Source organism: Dermochelys coriacea, chromosome 7 (genome assembly GCF_009764565.3).
Source record: "Dermochelys coriacea isolate rDerCor1 chromosome 7, rDerCor1.pri.v4, whole genome shotgun sequence".
Taxonomy (NCBI): Eukaryota; Metazoa; Chordata; order Testudines; family Dermochelyidae; genus Dermochelys; species Dermochelys coriacea.
Window position 1 is genome coordinate 84,854,541 of NC_050074.1, and position 21,628 is coordinate 84,876,168.

At 45.8% G+C, this 21,628-nt stretch overlaps 1 protein-coding gene across 1 annotated transcript; it reads left to right on the forward strand.

The window, feature by feature from the left end:
• The first annotated feature begins 9,861 nt into the window (after positions 1 to 9,861).
• PCBD1 (pterin-4 alpha-carbinolamine dehydratase 1) lies at positions 9,862 to 20,129 on the forward strand. Its single transcript, XM_038411111.2, has 4 exons — positions 9,862 to 10,009; positions 16,616 to 16,747; positions 17,232 to 17,312; positions 17,833 to 20,129. Exons 1-4 carry the CDS (start codon positions 10,007 to 10,009, stop codon positions 17,929 to 17,931), a joined length of 315 nt encoding a protein of 104 aa, XP_038267039.1. The 5' UTR covers positions 9,862 to 10,006; the 3' UTR covers positions 17,932 to 20,129.
• The last annotated feature ends 1,499 nt before the right edge of the window (positions 20,130 to 21,628 follow it).

Below are 21,628 nucleotides of genomic sequence, written 5' to 3' on the forward strand. Positions count from 1 at the left end.
TAATTCACCTCATAGCTGGGTATGATATAGCAGGCTGTCCTCCAACACCCCATGAGCAGCCCCCCCAGACTTGCAGTGCTCTACTTCTTCTCATGACGCCACCCTCCATCCAGGTCACATTGACTCCCACCTAGGGTGACCAGATATCCCAATTTTATAGGTACAGTCCCAATTTTGGGGTCTTTTTCTTATATAGGTTCCCATTATTCCCCTCCCCCGTCCCGATTTTTCACACTTGCTGTCTGGTCACCCTACTCCCACCCCTTCTGAGGGGACCGGGTCCCCTGAATTATAGTCCAGTGATCTTACACCAGGTGTTCAGCCCTCATCTCTGGGCCCAGTCATCCTTACATCCCCTTGTCTCTGCGCTTTCAATAGTCCTTACCCCTTGTAACAAGGTGTTTCACACCACCCTCCTCGGTGGCCATTAGGGGAAGCCAAGCCCTCCCTCTACTCAGGTTCCCAGTGCAGGGATGAGTAGCTAAGATCTGTTTCCTCAGACTCTTTGCTGGATTACTTCCTACCTAGCTTTGTCCCTAGACCCTTTGTGGGCCTTGCTGCAAGCACCATTGCCCAGGACTTTCTTCCTGGAGAACCAGTTCCTGACTTTTTAATCAAGGTTCACTCCAGGAGCTTACTCTACCCCTATTCTCCTAAACTTTTACCAGGGTTCCCCTCTTGGGAGAACATCCCTAACCCTGCTCTCTCCTGAACTTCCTGCTTCTTTCTGTCTCGAAGCCCTTCCTTTATATTAGCCCTGGTCTACACTGGCGGGGGCGGGAGGGGAAGGGGGAGAATCGATCCAAGTTACGCAATCGATCTAAATTACGTGATTAATGTAGCTGAAGTCGACGTACTTAGAACTACTCACCGTGGGGTCTTCACCACGGTGAGTCGACTGCTGCTGCTCCCCCGTCAACTCTGCCTGCGCCTCTCGCGGCGGTGGCATACAGGAGTCAATGGGAGAGCGCTCAGGGATTGACTTATCAACCCTAGACTAGACGCGATAAAATCGACCCCCGCTGGATCTATCGCTGCCTGCCGATCCGGCGGATAGTGTAGATATACCCTTAGCTACCCAGCTCTTCCTCAGCTGGGTCTCATTCTTAGTTGAGCCTGACATGCCCTGTAGTTACCACCAGGCAGGGATGAAAGTAAGTTGAGTGACTTACTGGTACGCTGGGGCCAGCTCCGGCCCCCGAAAGGGGCAGGGCCTAGGGCGGAAGGGGCAGGACCAGCCCCAGCCCACCCTGTAAGGTAAGTGCCCCCCTCCTTCTCTTCCTCATCCCCCCCACCGGGGTAGCAGCAGCAGCCCGGGGCTCCCCTGCTTCTACTACCCCATCCTTTAATTAGTCGCCGGAGCCCTGGGGAAGCAGCGGGGCTCCAGCCGCTATCTAAAGGACAGGGCGGCAGAGGCAGCTGGAGACCCAGCCTTTTAAATAGCTCCTGGAGCCTTCCGCTACCCCAGGGCTCTGGGAACTATTTAAAGGGCCTACGGCTCCCATGCTTCTACTGCCCCGGTCCTTTAAATAGCCCCCGGAGCCATGGAGTAGCTGCCACGGGGCTCCGACGGCTATTTAAAGGGCTGGGGTGGTAGAAGCAGGGGAGCCCCAGGCCCCTTAAATAGCCACCAGAGCCCTGCAGCCACTATCCCAGAGCTCCAGCAGTGGGGCTCTGGAAGCAATTTAAAGGGCCTGGTGCCCCAGACCCTTTAAATTGCCCCCTGGGGACAGGGCCGGCTTTAGGATTTTTACTGCCCCAAGCAAAAAAATTTTTGGCTGCCCCCATTTTTTTTGGGCCCCCGGCTCCGCCCCAACTCTGCCCCTTCCCCACCTCCTCCCCCAGGTGTGCAGCATTCCCCCCCGCCAATGCTTCCTGTGGCTCCCTCCCCAGCTCACCTCTGCTCCGCCTGCTCCCCTGAACCGCTCCGCTTCTCCTCCCTCCCTCTCAGACGAGGGAGAGGCAGCATGTTCAGGCAGAGCAGAGGGGAGCGAGGGTGAGGGGAGAGCACAGGAAATAACAGGGGGGTAGAGGAACCGCCCCCCGCCCCAGCTCACTTCCAACTCCACCCCCGCCACCTCCCCGAGCGCGCCACCGCTTGGCTTCTCCTCCCTCCCTCCCAGGCTTGCTGCACCAAACAGCTGTTTGGCATGCGGCAAACCTGGGCAGGCGGGGGAGAAGCGGAGCGGCGGCAGCGCGCTCAGGGGAGCAGGCGGCAGTGGCACATTTCTAGGGGCGGCGTGGCCGGCGCCGGAATCTCGCCCCTAGAAATGTGCCGCCCCAAGCACCTGCTTATTTTGCTGGCGCCTAGAGCCGGCCCTGCTTGGGGAAGCCGGGCTGCCCCAGTATGGTGCACCGGCTCTTGCCGGTAGCCACACCGGGGCGTACGGGCTTACTTTCACCTCTGCCACCAGGTGCCCTAAATGAGCATGCCAGCTTCCTTTAACTCTTTCAGTGTCAGTGTGGACATACACACCATCACAGACTCAATAATTAAAGAAGGGTAATATAATTAATCCCTTTCAGCATGGGTTTATGGCAAATAGGTCTTGCCAACCTAACTTAGATTCCCAACACAAAGCTGTGGCCAAAAGGCCTAATGTGATCCCTGGATGTATAAACAGGGGAACACTGAGTAGAAAGGTTATTTTAGCTCTGTATTTGTCACTGGTGTGACCACTACTGGAGTTCTGTGTCCAGTCAGGGGTGCTGGAACGGGGAGGAGGGCAGGGGGCCATGGTTCCATCATGTTTTACCTGCCTTAATGGCAAGCGACGGGAGGTATGGGGCAGAGAGGAGTGGGTGGGGCCTCAGGGAAAGAGGCATGGTGGGTGCAGGACCTTAGGGGGAAGGGGTGGAGTGGACTCAGGAAAAGAGGCAGAGGAAGGGAGGCAGGGCCCCTGTTCTGGCGCTCATGGCCCCTCCCACTTCTAGGGAGCTTCTAGCGCTCCTGTGTCCAGTTCTGGTGTCCACAATTTGAGAAGGATGTTGATAAATTGGATTCAAGCCTCCAGAACAATTAAAGAACTGGAAAACATGCCTTATAGCGATAGATTCCAGGAGCTCAATTTCTTTAGCTTACAAAGAGAAGGTTAAGAGATGACTTGCTCACAGTCTAAAAATACCTATATGGGGACCAGACATTTTGACAGAGGGCTAGCAGACAAAGGTACAATGAGATCCACTAGCTGGAAGTCAAAGCTAGACAAATTCAGAATAGAAATAAGGCACACTTTTTTTTTTCCAGTAAACAATGGGGGTAATTAACCATTAGAACAACTTCCCAGGGATTGTAGTGGATTCTCCATCACTGGTACTTTTTAAATTAAGATTGACTGTTTTTCTAAAGGATGTGCTCTAGTTCAAACCAGAATTAATGTAGGGAAATCCTATGGCTTGTGTTATACAGAAGGTTAGACTAGATAGATGATCACAAAGCACCCTTCTGGCTTTAAGATCTATAACAAATCCTCTACTGTGCCTGAGCAGTCATTCACATTGTGATTTTATATACATACTGCTCCCATTGAGACATGCTTATCTTCCACCTATCTAGTGATGATTAAGGGTTAAATTATAACAAAGCGGTGACAAAGAGAAAATGGCATTAGAAGGGAACCGTATGCAACTGAAAGCACTAGACAACAATGAATTGCTTCGTTCATATTGCACCACTTTGGAATATCTGCTCAGCCCACAAAAACCTCACCTTAATGAGCTGAGATAGACGTGAATTGGGTTTCCCTGTTTCTGAATAGCTCCCACAAGGTAAGCAGGGTCATCCCTAGGCAGTGCTGGCCAAGAAACCCTCAAGGAAAACCTAAAGTAGTGCAGGATGTAGTAATTTGATGAAGTAAATTTCTTTGTCCCCCCATCTGAATCAATGGGGTCAACAGAGTGCTGTTGTAGTAGAAGTGCTGTCATTTGGATGAGATGTCGCACAGGGCATATCCACACTGTAATGTAAACCTGGGCTCAGGCTCAAGACCAACCCCCATTCAGTCTACACACACTTCTGTCTGGCTTGGGCCTGCAAGCCTTCTTGGCCTGTGTTGCAGGATGCTGCAGGGGGTGGGGGTTAAAGCCAAGTCCTGCAGGACTCAGGCCCAAACTTCATCATTTTGCAGTGTGGACTCCGCTGGGGCCAGGGCCCCCTAGGCTTGAGTCCTGAGAGTCCATCAACCCTATCGCACAATCCCATGGGATGGTGTCCTTTCTATCCCAAGACTGGCCAACTGACTCCCAAGAAAAGGAAGTAGCCACCCGATTCAAGTGCAGCTGCTCTGCCTTTAACCCTTCCATTTTATTCTGACCCCTGAGCTACAAGCAGTGTGAACCTTCTCCTGTGTTTGTAAATTTCATGATCCACATTTGTAATTGATATAGGAGGGATTTCCGGTTTATGACCCACTGCAAAATTTATTACAACCCACAGATAGTGTGAATCTGCTAATATCAGATTGCACTCCAGTGTCTCAGCATCACCTCACCACCCCCAGGAGTTCAAAATGGAGACCAGGAAGCACAAACAACAGTGAAACAAACATTTTAAAAAATAAAATAAAATAAAAAAACAACCTTGCTCAATCTTACGAAGATGTGCCAAGGTGTTAAAAGTAAGACCCTTATATTGCCTTCTCTTTTAATACACCATGTACATGCAGTACAAATTGACAAATTAATGAGCCTCCTCTCAACAGTACATTATTCAAGGGGAGTGGGGGAGGGTTGGAAAGAAGGAAGAAGGTTAAATGTACGCCAGGGTGACTAAATCTGTGTGTGAAGAATGGCTGGGGAGTTGTATGTAGTTCAGAAATATGCTGGGGGTGGGGGATGACTGTGTGTTCCTTGAGAGTCTGTATCATCATGTGTTTGTTCGTAGATGCATTCTACATAGATGCATTCAGAGCAGTCTGTGTCAGGAGCTGTAGGGAGACAATAATCCATGTGGACGCTAACTCAGCATCCCATTGATTTCCCCATAAATTTTGCCCCACTCCCAGGTGCTGGCAGCCACAAATTTTTCACATAGAAAATCTCCAGAGAGGTAGTCAACTTCAGGTAAGGGTGTATTTTCCAAACCCATCTCATAGACTCAGACTTTAAGGCCAGAAGGGACCATCTAGTCTGACCTCCTGCACACTGCAGGCCACAGAACTTCACCCACCCACTCCTGTAATAGAGCCACAGCCTCTGGCTGACTTACAGAAGTCCTCAAATCATGATTTAAAAACTTCAAGTTACAGAGAATCTACCATTTACATTAGTTTAAACCTGCATGTGATCTGTGCCTCATGCTGCAGAGAAAGACTAAAAACCTCTATAGGGCACCAGCCCACTCCACTCACGGTAAGTTTGAAAACCTCTGTGGCACATGTGGGTGGTTTGCCACTGGAAGCCTGGAGTAAAATGTGCCATAACAATTTTAAGGTTCCTGAATGGCCATGTCCTCCAGAATGTGGAATGCCTGAAAATATGGACAGGTTTCAGAGTAGCAGCTGTGTTAGTCTGTATTCGCAAAAAGAAAAAGGAGTACTTGTGATGAAGTGAGCTGTAGCTCATGAAAGCTTATGCTCAAATAAATTTGTTAGTCTCTAAGGTGCCACAAGTACGCCTTTTCTTTTTGAAAATATGGAGAAGGCTTTGGTAATAAGTTCACCCCTGCCAAGAGATTCCCTCCCCCACAGCAAAGCTGGGTCTGCAATTTTAAAACAAAAAGCAACAATACATTTTAAACTTAATATTTTTTGTGCATTCTTTTCACTGTGATTAACTCAGGTTCATCCACAGAGCTGCTGGGAACTGAAGCATCCTCTCAGAATACACAGAAGCTCAGTTTTATGGTAATCATTTTTTGGCCTTGAGATTTGCCAAGGCACTTTTGTCTGCAGATGCACAGACCTGTTTTGAAGTAATTGAGACACTAATGCACTGTTGGATGTCTGCATTTAGGCCCTTTGACCTCAGCAGCATCAGCACAATCCAGCAGTTCCATTCAGAACGATTATGAACCGGTCCAAGTAGAATTGTTTCCATGCTGAATTTCTGAAGGACATTCTGGACAGGGCCAACAAGCAGGTGCAATACCAGAGGGAGAAGGATTCACAGCATGTGGAAAGGCACAAACAGGCTGCAGAGCAAGAAGATGGAATTGCAGCACATGAGGGGAGGTTTGTAGTGCAGTTTCTGGAGCAGGAACATCAGGTGAGAGAGAAAGATAAAGTGCAGCAGAAAGACCTGTTTGAGAAGCTGCTTATGGTGCTAGCGTTCTGGCTCCTACTGCACCCACACCATGGCCTGACTCCCAACCACAGCACCATGGGCTGCAGCCCAGGAACATTCTGAACAATTCCATGTTTGGGTGGCCTATGCAACAGACTTAGCAGCTGGACAGGGCAAATATACCCCATACCGCAAGCCCAGGGCAGGCCCTCACGCCTGTGGAGTGGCACTATTTACAATAAACTTGCAAGGAAGAGAAAGGAGAACAGGGGCACGCAAACACTAGGGGGATGTATTTGTTAGCACTTTTCAATGTTTGATTTATGCACTTTGTTTTATTAATGGTTTTGATGTTGGTTTCTTACTGATGTTTTGGTGTGGTAATGGTAGCTGGCCTACCTAGCAATGGTTTAATATTGGGGTTTTTGTTTGTAATACACCCATGTTCACAAATAAAGACTTATTTTATAAAGGATGTTTATTATCCTCACATCACAATGTGTATTTCAAATAATAAAGAAACATACGGTAAGGGACAACTGGGAAGAAATAGCCAAACAAGTTCTGAGTACTTTTATCTACAATCAGTAGTGTAAATCCACAGTTTTTGCCACATGTCCCCCTCCCCGCTGCATAAGTGATCATGTTATCCATAACTACAATGGATGGCAATGAGCCCCCGCCAAGACACACATATACTCATGTTTATAAGCAGTCATGTCATCCATAGGTATAATGTATGGCAATCAACTCTTCCCACCTATTTTATTGCATGATGTGGCCTCATTTACTGTAAACATTGCAGTAACAATCATGAACATAGTATTCTCCCTCTACTATTGGCCCATGCAACTCCATAATGTGGGAGTACAGAGCATCCCCGATTTATGTTGCTTAGGTGCATCCTGTCCCAGCTATGATAGGTAGGGTGACCAGATGTCCCATTTTTAAAGGGACAGTCCCATTTTTGGGGACTTTTTCTTATACAGGCACCTATTGCTCCCCACCCCCTGTCCTGTTTTTTCCACAGGTGCTATCTGGTCACCCTAATGATAAGTGTACTTTCTGGATGAGCATACTGGTTCAGCAATCCTTTGCTGTCATAGCTCCATTCAGGGACAAATGGCTCACTTTTGGATTCACAAAGATTGCAAAGAGCACAGCAAGCCACAATAATACAGATGGCATTGATGACACCAATCCAAATGAGTCCATAAACAGAACCATTTTGAACCTACAGAGAGTGTAATTGCACTTCTGAGAGCAGGATATGGTTTCATAAGCCAATGTGAAAGGAGGTACATGGGGTCCCTCAGAACAACAATGGGGACAGTAACTCTGTTTATGACAAGGTCCTATGGTGAGAAGTGTCCCTTCCTATGAATGTAAACTCCCAATCATCAGAAAGCCCCTAGCAGCCCACACTGGTGTCCATAGATGAGCCTGTGTATAACAATGGAGTAGTGCCATATGTGGTGTATGTACTTGTGCTCTGGTGCAGTTTGCAAACTCCATTCTCTCAAAACCAGCAGTTACTTCAAGGATATTGTTTATCCCCACCATCTTTGGTGGAATCACACACCTGATTGTCTGAGAAACCTCCCTCACTATCTTACCCACAGATGACTTTCCAATGCCAAAAACTTGTTAGTAAGACGCCCTTAGCAGTCCAGGGTAGACAACTTCTAGACAATGATAGCAATCCGCTTCTGGACCAATACGGCTGTCCTCATGTGTATCCTGATGCTGGAAAGTCAGGGCAAGCTGGTCACAAAGGTCCAGGAATGTGGCTTTCTTCATGCAAAAGTTTTGGAGCCACTGCTGGTCGCCGAAGGTCCACATGATGATGTGATCCCACCAGTCTGTGCGTGTGGCTCTGCTACAGAAGTACCAGTCTACATCGGGGGCATCAGTCGTTATACCAAGAGTTACAAACAGCATCAGCCAGTTAGAGTCTTCCATGCCTGTATTATCCTCCTCTGTCAGGCACCTTTGGTAGATCAGAGAAGGCCACTGGAACGTCCACCAGCATCTCATGGATGATCTGCCCATTTCCTGAAACAGAAATGGAAAGCCCAAGAGAAGCTCTCCAAGTGGTGACTTCTCCACATTACTGGCTCTGGTAGCCACGAGCGTGCAGACTCAAGAGGGTTCAGCAGGAGGTCTTGGCAGCTTGCAACAATTTCCTGTAACGTGCGGGTTGGAGAGTCAAGTTTTCCTACACTGAACCATGAGCCAAAGACGACTGCGGCCAGAGCTGGAGAGGATGCTAGGAAGCCTGGGATATGGTAATTTGACTTGGATCTGCATGGGGATGCTGGAGCCCAGGTCTGGGGGGCCAAGTCCAGAAACTGTAAACCTTTGGTCACCAATGAATGTAGATGCTCCAGCCCTGGGCTTACAAACTCAGAGTCTGCAGACTTGAGTTTCACTAACTCTGACATACCCACAGATGCCCCAACTGATCTTTGTCAAATTCCTTTGCATTTTTCACAAGAGTCACATTTTAGCCTTGGTCAAATCTAAGTGTGAACAATTCCATTTTGTTTCAATAAATTCCATCTAACATATAATAGGATATTGTATTCTTTACTTCCTGCCTACATCATCATATAGCATGACTTTGTCCAGTAAAAACACTTGCAGCATTATACACCAGAAATGCCTGCATTTCAGGAGTGGGTGATGTAATGATTAACTCAAGCTCTACTTTTTCCAACACACACACACACACACACACACACACACACACACACACACAGAGTTTACTTGGGGGGTAGGGAAGTGTTTTAAGTTGTCCAAGCATGTTGTTTTAGAGAAACTGCGAAGTAAGTATACACAGAGCTGTATGTAACACTCCAAGACTTATTTTTATTTGTATTTCATTAGAGCCTCAGTGGCTTCAGCAACATTGAGTTAGAATAACTTTCCAAATGAACAGACCATGAGACTCCTGTGTGGATCTGCTGAAACAAGAGCATTTGAGGTTGCCATGAAGGATCTGGTCAGATCACTAGTTGGATGAAGTTGAGTGCATATAATTTCAGTCTCTATTGGTGATGAAAGTGAATGCCTTATGGATGTGTGCTATTGACCCTGCAGACTCTTCCCTTAACTTATTTACGTGTTTTTAAAGAGGTTGGATAGGCTGGCCCCTATTGCCTGTCCCCCCTGAAGTTTTCATTTGTGCTAATTTTCAGAAACTGTATTATGCAATCCCAGGAGGGAAGGGTAAATAAGATGTTATCACACCATCTCGTGATTAGTCAAACAACCCTCTTATGTAATCAAATGTATCCCCACCAGCAACTGTACATGTAAGCTTTCTGTTTTAATCATTATCCTGTTCTTGCTTCAGCATGGCGCCTGTGACAGCAGAAATAGTTAGTCTCTGTCTGAGAAAGGAAAGGTGGACACAGACCCTTGATGCTTCTACATAAAATGGATGAAAACATAGGGCAATTTTAGCATACCTCAATAGACCGCCAATAGGTCCTGCTGTGTCCATGACAGAGTACAGCAGAAAACAGGCAATCTCGCCCTTTGATTCTGCTATTGGTAAATCATTAGGACCTGGGCAGCAGTTGCAGCTGTTTGTAGTGGGTGGATTTAAAACACTTGCCACGCCTCCTCTCCTCCCTCCCCATTTGCAAGAAGAGCTCAGACACAAGCTGTGCTTCTGCCTGTTGCTCATCTGGTCTTTCGTATATATATACACACACACACACACACGCATTTGCTGCATCTGAATACCAGTTACTGAGTCCACAGGAAATCTACAGCCATGGTAAGTCACGGCTTTGAAGGCCAGACTTTGCTTTGCAAGTAACAGCTGTGCTATTTGGAAAGGCAGAAAGGTTTAAGCCGGCTGCTCTATTGTACAAGAGGAGGGAGAAAAGAACAAAGCTTTATTCTTCAGTAATGACTAACCCTGGCAAACCTATAGGCAGCTACTCCAGTACTAAGTGGGTGTTCACCAATGGGAATCTCTCTGGGGGTTGTTGCTTGGCTTCCCTTTCTGCAAAGGGAGTTACAAATTTGACTAGTCCCCATTAACACTCCATCAGAGATGCAACATCCACTGCAATCAATCACTTTCTCTTGTGAACCACATTAGTACAGATTTATAACACCGCTTGCTGAACGTATACACAGTCCCACAGACTCTTGCATAGAAAACCTTTGCATTTTTTTTCCAGCTGCATAGGGCCAGGACTCCAGTACAGCTAAAGCAGGGATGCTGCAGGTTGGACTTGTATCTTATTAATAGAGCTCCATGGGATCCCAGGCTTAGAATAACAGAAATTGCAGACCAGGGCTAAGGGGAACGGGAGGAGCACTACAAGAGCAGAGGATGCTGCATATCAGGTTTGAGATGCACTGCTTTGGTCACATTGGTCGTTTGCAGCCCTGCTTGTAATATACGTCAGTAATAGCACTTCTCACTTTCATAAGCAACAAGCAAACTCTAAAAGGAAATTGCTGGATGTGTACAGCGATTTTGGTGTGTTTGTGGGGGTTTTTTTGTTTTGTTTTTTTAAGGTTCACGTGAAATTGCAAAGACAAGTCAACTTGGTTTCTGTGCACCATTGTGTGGCAAGTCTGCTGTTTGGGACAAGAACAAACAACATGGCTGCTGGAAAAATCCAGCAAAACATTTTAAGATTTATTAAATTAGTTGTAATGGGAAACATGTTTTAAGCAGTGAGAGCATGTGGAAGGCATTAGCTGGCAGTACTGACAAAGAAACAGCCTTGCAGGGCCAGACTTCAGGACAGAAAACTAGGACACTTCTAATACTGTCCAAGGGGGAGAGGAGGCTATATAGGAGCATTTGGGTTTAGAGAACTCAGGCAGCTTTGGTAACTAGGAGGAAGGCAAGTCTGTGTACTTGTCATGAGGGGAGGCAGCAAGAGGATTCAGAAGCTAAAGATTATTGGGACCAATACAAGGCTATGCCTTATCCTATAGCGAGTTCAAGCCTTGATGAGGGAGACTGGCTTTACTGTTTTGCCTCTTTACCCTGGCTTTGAGCTACTCAGACATGCAGTTGTGTCTGGGGTACTCCCAATAGTGAAGCTAGGATTTAGAAAATCCCATAGCTTCATCAGACCCTTAATTCAATAGGAAAGTAAAGCTTCAGAGCAGAAGCAGCTGGATTCAGAGTCACAGGTGAAGGGGGGAAGGAATACTCATTAAGAGCTAGAATAGGAACACAGTTGATTTCAATATAGTGGGCAAGGACTTACCAGCAGAACTGAGGACCTGTCATCCTACAACCACCACAGTGCACTTTATGGTGATCCAGTGTCTGTTACAACAGCTGCTGTTTTGTAAGAGACTGTTCCAAAGGGGGGGGGGGGGGGAAGCATGGGTGAGGAGACCATAAGGGTCATGTTCCCATAATAAAGGGGAAAGTACACCTGTACCCTGCTTAGTCATCACTAGCTTATCTTGCTTTCATCACAGTCCCTCCCCACTGTAATTCTTGCCTAGAAGCCTGACGCACCTCCATAGTGACAGAGTGGCTAGACTATTAACCTGTTCACAGCTGTTCAGGCATTCAGGTGTGTCTAGCCATTTTATAACAAACAAAGAGGATAGCAATAACCCAATCAGTCACATTCTGGCCACACTGTTCTTCTTCAGCTGTTGCAGGTCAGACTGGAGGAATCATACTTTAACTCCTAGAGGCTAGCACTCCAGGCTGTCATGCAGATTACCGGGCAGCCAGAAAACATTTCCAAGTGTTGAAATAACCTAAGTGATTCTCCCCCTGCCTCACGCACAAACATACAGCATATGGGGTATGTTAACAGCTTTTTCCCTTCTAGCTAGTATCTGTGCAGCACAGGAGAAAGTGTCTGGTTCTGATGGCGTTATGGTAAGTCAGCTTCCACCCTGCTTTATCCTGGTTGCTAAGATACCTAGAATAAGCTTATCTAGGATCACATAAAGGGCATTGGCTGAGGTTTTACCCTGCTGATCAGTGTTTACAGTGCATCTTCAATACAAAAAAAAAATAAAAAATAAAAAACAAATTCTGCCTCAGATCAAAGCAGCCTGATGGGGTATAGGGCTGAAGTCAGCAACAGGGATACCATTAAAAAGTAATGCTTCTGTGAGCAGTGAGGGTGCTTATAATTAGCTTGTTCTTATTGGGATCCAGGAAGTGGATCCCAATGCTAAAGGATCCCCCCCCCCGCCTAAAGAGAGGGGGTCCACAGGACCTGGAAAGCCAAATAATTACATGGGACAACTAATGAACAACAGGGACAGGAGTGTGGTCAAAGGGTCAAATGAAGGGAACCGGACAGGGACACCGAGCAGAGAACCCCGGACAGCGCCCACTGCTCCTCGAAGGCATCAAGGGAGTCAGTGGACGCCGCCCAGAGGAACTCTTACCGGAGGCGTGAACAGATGGAGGATTGGAAATAGGCCCCACAGTCACAGGAGACTCCCATCGGCCAACCTCCTCACTCTGATGGCCACTTTAGGTAGGTACAAGGAATGCTTTCACAAAATACATTTTGAATGAATCACACACCTTAAATGATACTTGACATTGATCTGTATGTCAGAGAAGTTACAAAATAAATTCAGTAGCATCACATTTAACTTAGTGTTTCATCTTGCATTTTCTCTGATACAGTATATCCACAGCCCATCCACTGGTTTGAACTTAAGTTTGGGTGTCACTATAGGGCACATACCTGTACCTCATCATTACTGGTTAGTAGGTAGATTTATCATAAATCCTATCTAGCAGAGGAGTATAGTGTGCCTTTGCCTACATGTGTAATTATAGTCCAGTGTGCTTAAACATGGGCATTCAAAAAGAGTATTGATACTGAATGGCTTGTGGAGCACAACCCCACACACACACACACACACACACACACACACACACGTGCACAAAGAGAAACCCACAACACTAGAGAAATATAGTATCTGCTCAGTGATCAGCCTTTTGGGCTCTGCATCCTCAGACTATCTGAATCAGAGAGAACCCGGGTTCTATTTTTGTGCAGATGATTCATAAAATAAATACAAGTAACTGACCAAAGACTAAGATGACAGAGGGGAGTTTAGTTTGAATAATATGCTCAAAGTAGCACACACAACATGCTCCATTTTAAGCAGCTATCAAACGTTTGACACTCTCCCAAGGCATCCTGGCTATTCACCATTTAAGATTCCACATCTTATGTAAATGTGTGTATGCAATTCCAAAAATACATCAAACCTCAGCCCCAGCGAAGCTAGGATTTTTAAAAGGTCCATTATAAAACAGATCATCTAATCTGCAAAGATTTGGGTTGCTGAAATAAGGCACAATCCTCTATACCAGCTCACCTATTGCTCCTGCCCTCTTCAATAAGCCCAGGATAGGTGCTATTGGCCTACCCCCACTTCTCCATTTATGTTCGTACTAAACTGGAGCACGCCCCCAATTTATCTGGGCTGAATTACTCCACCCAAGCATGATGTGTTGTAAAACAGTCATGAGGAACGGCAGTATTATTCGAAAAAAACCTAACAGCAACAGCTCTAACCAACAATAGAGAAAGACAATGCAAAATAACCACTCTTCCCTCCCAATTGTTGATCACAAATAGCCTCCCTTTATTTAGTGGTTAGATGGAAGAGGCATTCTGAATTTTCTGCTGTAATGTAGGAGCATAATATGGAAAAGTTTAAGCACTGGTTTAATCTGACCAATCATAGAATATTCCTCCCAGGATCCAAAGACATCCAGGGAGAGCAGAGTGGGGAAAGCAATTGCTTAAACATTAACAGAGCAATAAATCTGTTACTATGAAATGGTTTTTCCGTTCATGCAACTTTTCCTATACCCTCCTGGAAGGAAAACACTGCAGTTTGGGTAGGATGGCATATTGCAGCCAGCTTTCAAAGTAAATAAATCTTGGTTAATTTGAGGATTCCCTCCCCTAACTTTGAAAGGGGCATTCCATACCTAAGCTGCAGTCTGGATAGATCCTTTTGTGAAGAGTGCTGGACTGCCTTTTCTTCCCTTCTGAAAACTGTTCAGTTACACAGAACTTGTAAATATCTATCCCTCTGGATAATTTAGTTCTAGCATTAGTTGAAGTTTAAAAAAAGAAAAGGAGTACTTGTGGCACCTTAGAGACTAACAAGTGAGCTGTAGCTCACGAAAGCTTATGCTCTAATAAATTTGTTAGTCTCTAAGGTGCCACAAGTATCATAGAATCATAGAATATCAGGGTTGGAAGGGACCCCAGAAGGTCATCTAGTCCAACCCCCTGCTCAAAGCAGGACCAAGTCCCAGTTAAATCATCCCAGCCAGGGCTTTGTCAAGCCTGACCTTAAAAACCTCTAAGGAAGGAGATTCTACCACCTCCCTAGGTAACGCATTCCAGTGTTTCACCACCCTCTTAGTGAAAAAGTTTTTCCTAATATCCAATCTAAACCTCCCCCATTGCAACTTGAGACCATTACTCCTCGTTCTGTCATCTGCTACCATTGAGAACAGTCTAGAGCCATCCTCTTTGAAACCCCCTTTCAGGTAGTTGAAAGCAGCTATCAAATCCCCCCTCATTCTTCTCTTCTGCAGACTAAACAATCCCAGCTCCCTCAGCCTCTCCTCATAAGTCATGTGCTCTAGACCCCTAATCATTTTTGTTGCCCTTCGTTGTACTCTTTCCAATTTATCCACATCCTTCCTGTAGTGTGGGGCCCAAAACTGGACACAGTACTCCAGATGAGGCCTCACCAGTGTCGAATAGAGGGGAACGATCACGTCCCTCGATCTGCTCGCTATGCCCCTACTTATACAACCCAAAATGCCATTGGCCTTCTTGGCAACAAGGGCACACTGCTGACTCATATCCAGCTTCTCGTCCACTGTCACCCCTAGGTCCTTTTCCGCAGAACTGCTGCCGAGCCATTCGGTCCCTAGTCTGTAGCGGTGCATTGGATTCTTCCATCCTAAGTGCAGGACCCTGCATTTATCCTTATTGAACCTCATTAGATTTCTTTTGGCCCAATCCTCCAATTTGTCTAGGTCCTTCTGTATCCTATCCCTCCCCTCCAGCGTATCTACCACTCCTCCCAGTTTAGTATCATCCGCAAATTTGCTGAGAGTGCAATCCACACCATCCTCCAGATCATTTATGAAGATATTGAACAAAACGGGCCCCAGGACCGACCCCTGGGGCACTCCACTTGACACCGGCTGCCAACTAGACATGGAGCCATTGATCACTACCCGTTGAGCCCGACAATCTAGCCAGCTTTCTACCCACCTTATAGTGCATTCATCCAGCCCATACTTCCTTAACTTGCTGACAAGAATGCTGTGGGAGACCGTGTCAAAAGCTTTGCTAAAGTCAAGAAACAATACATCCACTGCTTTCCCTTCATCCACAGAACCAGTAATCTCATCATAAAAGGCGATTAGATTAGTCAGGCATGACCTTCCCTTGGTGAATCCATGCTGACTGTTCCTGATCACTTTCCTCTCCTCTAAGTGCTTCAGGATTGATTCTTTGAGGACCTGCTCCATGATTTTTCCAGGGACTGAGGTGAGGCTGACCGGCCTGTAGTTCCCAGGATCCTCCTTCTTCCCTTTTTTAAAGATGGGCACTACATTAGCCTTTTTCCAGTCATCCGGGACTTCCTCCGTTCGCCACGAGTTTTCAAAGTACTCAAAGTTTTCAAGTACTCCTTTTCTTTTTGCGAATACAGACTAACACGGCTGCTACTCTGAAACTTGAAGTTTAAAGTATACTTGTTTGGGAGCCTCTCAGTAGTGCATAGCAGAGATGGTTCACATCATACAGCCATCACTCATTTTAGCCCAGTTTGTAGTACAGGGGTTCCCAAAATTGTTCCACCGCTTGTGCGGGGAAAACCCCTGGCGGCCGGACTAGTTTGTTTACCTGCCGCGTCCGCAAGTTTGGCCGATCGTGACTCCCAGTGGCTGCGGTTCGCTACTCCAGGCCACTGGGAGCTGCAGGAAGCAGCTGCCAGAAACAGCCTGGCCCGGCCCGGCCCAGCCCAGCCCACCAGGGGCTTTCCCTGCACAAGCGGCAGAACAAGTTTGGGAACCACTGCTGTAGTACATGTTGAAGGCAGGCTCAGCCCTGACCTGCAGCACTCCTGTCATTTTGTGACCAATATGCATTGATAAATGTAAAATAGCCTAAGGGGCTTAAGTTACTAGGTGGGTGCTGCAGCTCATGACAGAAGTAAGAAAAGCCTCATTGCATGTATACTTTATCTGTGCCTCACTGATTTGAGCACCCACTTTCTGTTTACTCTGGGAAAGGAAGTCTTACCTCTGCTCAAACAAAATGTCAATAGCCTGTGTCGTCTTGGTCCATTCTTCTACTTTTTATTTCTCTCCTAGGCAGGAAAAGCCCACAGGTTGAGCACTGACGAGAGGGAGCAACTGTTGCCAAACCTGAAAGCTGTAGGGTGGAATGAGGTGGAAGGGAGAGATGCCATCTTCAAAGAGTTCCATTTCAAGGACTTCAGTCGGGTACAGAAACTGACACCTACGTCCATACTGCAAGTAGTCTGCATTTCAGTTTAGGGATCCCACCCAGAAAGTTAATGCTTATTTTATTTAAAAACTCTGTTTTCCTCTGTTCATAGATATTTAAACCAGAAAGGATCATTCTCCTCTGTTCGGAGCACTTGCATAACATAGGCCATAGAATCTAACCCAGCAATTCCTGCATCCAGTTCATAAGCTTCTGGCTGAGCTACAGCATCTATTATTGAAAACATCTAACTACTCAACCCATCAGCCAGTGTTTTTTGCAGAACTTTTCCCACACAAACAGGTGGACTTCTGTGGAAATCTTAGGCAAAGGCAATATAGTGTTAGGCAAGTTTTGTGTACCTGGATTCCCAAAAAGGAAAGGAAGTTAATTCCATCAAAGACATGCCAACCATAAATAAGTGTGAACCACCACTAGAGTTGGCTTACAACTAACTTATTTTTTGTTTCTTCTGGGCAGGCCTTTGGGTTCATGACCAGAGTAGCTTTGCAGGCAGAAAAACTGGACCACCACCCTGAATGGTTCAACGTTTACAGCAAGGTAAAGGATAGCAGTGAGCAATTAGATCTCTTAACATGGAAGGTGTTTCAGGTTTAACGACGGATAACCAGTATAACGTTTTCTTTGTAGGGTGCTTAGGACAATGGGATGCTGGGCCATGACTCAGGCCCCTAGGTGCTATGATAATACAAGCAAACAACAACACTTAGCAGTTCTGTCTGTTAAAAGGGAAGAGGTTGTTTACATGTAGTGAGGAAAGACATTTTTGCACTATGTCAGACCATTGTATAAATCATGCCTAGCCTCAATAATAGTATTGTAGCATCACAATGAAGTTCTAGTAGTTGATCCAACTCACAAAAGTTGGAGTGCCATGAAATTTGCACCCATCTCTTGTTTCTGCTGTCCCACTATTAGAGATTTTATGGGTACTGCAGGGGGAAAAGTAATGGAAGTACTTAACATTACTTCAGATATCACAACAACATTGTAAATGGTTGTCTAAGTTTAGAATATGGCTGCTCTTTCCACCAACTGCAAGTATTTTTGTTTTGTTTAGGTTCACATTATCCTGAGCACACACGAGTGTGCAGGCTTATCCGAGCGGGATATCAATTTGGCCAGTTTCATAGAGCAAGTTGCAGCTTCTCTGTCTTGAACGAGGCTGGGAGTATATAAGCCTGAATTGGCTAAGCAGCCACCATCTCCTCTCTCATTCTTAAAACTGTAGTTAGAACCATTTGCTGGTTCCAAGCAGTTCCTGATCCAAGCAGAAGACAATGCTATGCTCAGCTCCTCTTCCTCCACAGCTCAAAGTTTCAGAGGGAATAAACTGCCCTAGCGTAAAAATACTTTCTACTTCTCAGTTACCAGGAGGACAGTTGCCTTCTTTTTTAGTCCAGTGAGTACCAGTGTAAAATTGGTTGACCTCGGGCACTTTTGGCATATCTGGCCTTTAGCAGAAGAAAGTAATATTATACAACTGTCAGTGCAAGCAGCTTGAGTCTATCGTAATCCCAGACAGTTGTGTTGCTTCTTTGTTTACAATTTAATCTAAGTTGCTTCTTACTTTACAATTATACTGTTTTGTCTACAGTGAAGCCTATGTCCCCTGGTCTCGTCTGTTAGCAGATCAGTATCTAATGTGCAGTTTGGTTACATTTGTAAGCTTTGTTCAAGTAGTATTATAGCAGGTATGTGGGGTTACCTGGGTTGCAACTGGCCATATTACAGAGATGGGAGCCAGGAATGTCAGCTGAAAATATAAGTGTTTGCAATAAAGTTCTCATAACATACCAGTTGTCAGTCTGAAGGGACCATTCACTGCATAAGTTTGACTGAACAAACTAAGTTGAAAAAACTAAGCAAGTTATTCATATTTACTCTCTCCTCCTATTCCCCATATAATTCACTCCACATGTCTCCAGGTCATTGCAGGGGGAAGCCTTCCTGAGGCATAAATAACTTCTGGAGCAGTTGCATGTGCCTCAAAGTGAAGTGCTCAAAAAAACTACAAAAAACAGGCTCCAGAGGGGGACATCCATGAAATGGAGCTGGTAAAGCTAGTAGTAATAAATATCTAACCATTCTAAATAGGGAAAGGTAGCTTTGGCTCACAGGGTTTGAAGAGTCAGTATTCAAGATTGTACTGTAGGTGGGATAGGACTTTGAAAAACAGGAGAACATGTAGAAGAGCATAGTGCAGTGTTAAGTAAAAAGGCACTCTACCTTTAGGCCAAAGTGGGATGAAACCAGTTTGACTCTAAGGGTATGTCTTCACAGCAATTAAATCCCATGGCTGGCCTGGCTCACCTGACTCAGGCTGCAGGGCTGCAAAACTGCTGTGCAGACATTTGCGTTCAGGTGCTGCTGCCCAAGCTTTGGGGCCCGGTGAGTGGGGGAAGAGTCTTTTATTCCAGCATAGACTTCCCCTAAAACAGAGATGGCCAAACTACGGCCCATGGGACCGTCCTGCCTGGCCCCTGAGCTCCTGGCCGGGGAGCTAGCCCCCAGCCCCTCTCTCCCCTGCAGTCATGCCACCGCACGGGCAGCACGGCTTACGCTCGCCCACCTCTCAGGCTTTCTAGTAAGCCTGTCCTGCCACTCTGAGTGGCATGGTAAGGGGGCGGGGGAAAGGGGAGGGTTGGATAAGCGGGTGGAGGCGGTCAGGAGACAGGGAGTGGGGGGGTTGGATCCCAGGGGTGGGCAGTTAAGAACAGGTGTCTGGGGAGAACGTGGCCAGGGGACAAGGAGTGGGGGTGGTTGGATGGGTCGCAAGTTCTGAGGCGGGCAGTCATGGGGTGGGAAGTGGGATGGGGTGGGGGCCAGGCTGTTTGTGGAGGTGCAGCCTGCCCTATCTGGCCCTCCATACTGGTTTTGAAACCCCCACTGTGACTCTCGCACCAAAAAAAAGTTTGCCCACTCCTGCCCTAGAAGGCTATTTTGGCACTGTAGGACCGTCACCTCTCATGGATGCAATAATATGGGTATCTGATGTTGTCAAGGCCAAACTACAAGACCAAAATTCTGAAGAGGAGCTCTACAAGTGGCTGACTCAGGTCTAACCCTTATATTTGTCTAACGCCAGACTTCACTATAGAAAATCCACTGCTCCTTAATATAGCCTTCCTTTTAATACTCATAAACACCACCCGTGAAGAGCAATGAGAGTCAATGCCCTTATCTCGGCAGCAGGAAGAAAAGCAGTTGCAAAGCTGTAATTCACCATTAATGAACAGAAAACCACACCGAATGCACAAGCCAGGAGCAGTGGCCTAGGCTATGAATCAGCGCTGAAAGGAAAAAAACAAAAAAAAAAAAAAAAGACACCTCCCTGCAAAATCATGGCGGGATCACCAAGGATTGAGGCTAGTGGTTTAGAAAACCCTTCTTCAATAAAAATGGATACAGTGGGCTTGGATAATTAAGTGAACCATTTTAATACAAAAAGGCCTCTCCACTACAGCATTTTACTATCTTTTCAATAATTTCAGCCTACAGAGTTTTATACCAGTAATAAGCAAGAATGAATGTTACAGAATATCACCATCAGAGCGAATCCTGCCCTGGAGGCCCCTTAAAAACAATGGGTGCATATTTAATGTGTCATATTCTCATTGTATGTATTTTAATCTTTTTGAAAGCATCAAGAAAGCACAGATGGAATCAATGGCTCAGCAGTATCAACTGCACCCTGACACTTTACACAGGATATAGTGTTCCATTTGGCAAATAAAGGTCAAACATCTGCTAGCAGCTACCTTCCTTGCGAGCCCTTCACAGGCACATTAATTCCTCTCCACCTGGAAACATTGCCAGTGTTTATATACCTTATTTGAAAAACTCTTACAGGAAGATAGAATTTGATATTTTGGGAACCTCCTGCCTCTAGAAAGTACCATCAAGTTTCAGATTACAATCCACTCTGTAGAGTTTAAAACCCAGTAAATAATGTATTAATGTTGCCATTTTTCTAAAAACAGTATGCATGATAAAGCAGATACAGATTCTGTATTAAATGACAAAGGCAAATAAAGACTGCATAATAGTAAAATACAGTGTACAGAACAGATTACATTTACAGTATAGATCAAATGTACATAAAACAATCAAAATCACAACCATTAACAGTACGTGAAGCCCAGAATGGAGTACACAGAGACAAACATCTCTTCAAGTACATAAAAAAAAAATGTGAATTGAAACACTGATTTGTTAGCCCCATGTAATTCCCGGGGAAGAAGATGAGGAGGATTGGGGAGGGTTTTTTTAGAACTGTTTTTTCCCCTTTTTTTAGGTCTGGGTTGGAAGTCAACTATCAAAATAGCTGTGTATTTATATAGAAGATCCCTTTCCAAAGCACAGTATGCTGTGAGAGATGTAGTGATCCTCAGATGGCAGGATGCTAATTATTAGGTCCAATCCATGTTGACTAAGTCAGCAAGACACAAATGAAGTATCTGGCAAATTTGAATTAATTGTTTCAAGAAGAGGGCTGAAAAGAATTCTCGGAGTAAGTAGACATGTGCCAGCCTTATCTTACTGAAGTCTACAAGATGGCTAAGTTGTATTCATAGATACTAAAGTCAGAAGGGACCATTCTGATCATATAGTCTGACCTCCTGCACAACGCAGGCCTGCACAATGCAGAATCTCACCCACCCACTCCTGCGAAAAACCTCACCTATGTCTGAGCTATTGAAGTCCTCAAATCATGGTTTAAAGACTTCAAGGAGCAGAGAATCCTCCAGCAAGTGACCTATGCTACAGAGAAAGGCGAAAAACCTCGAGGGCCTCTTCCAATCTGCCCTGGAGGAAAATTCCTTCCCAACTCCAAATATGGCGATCAGCTAAAC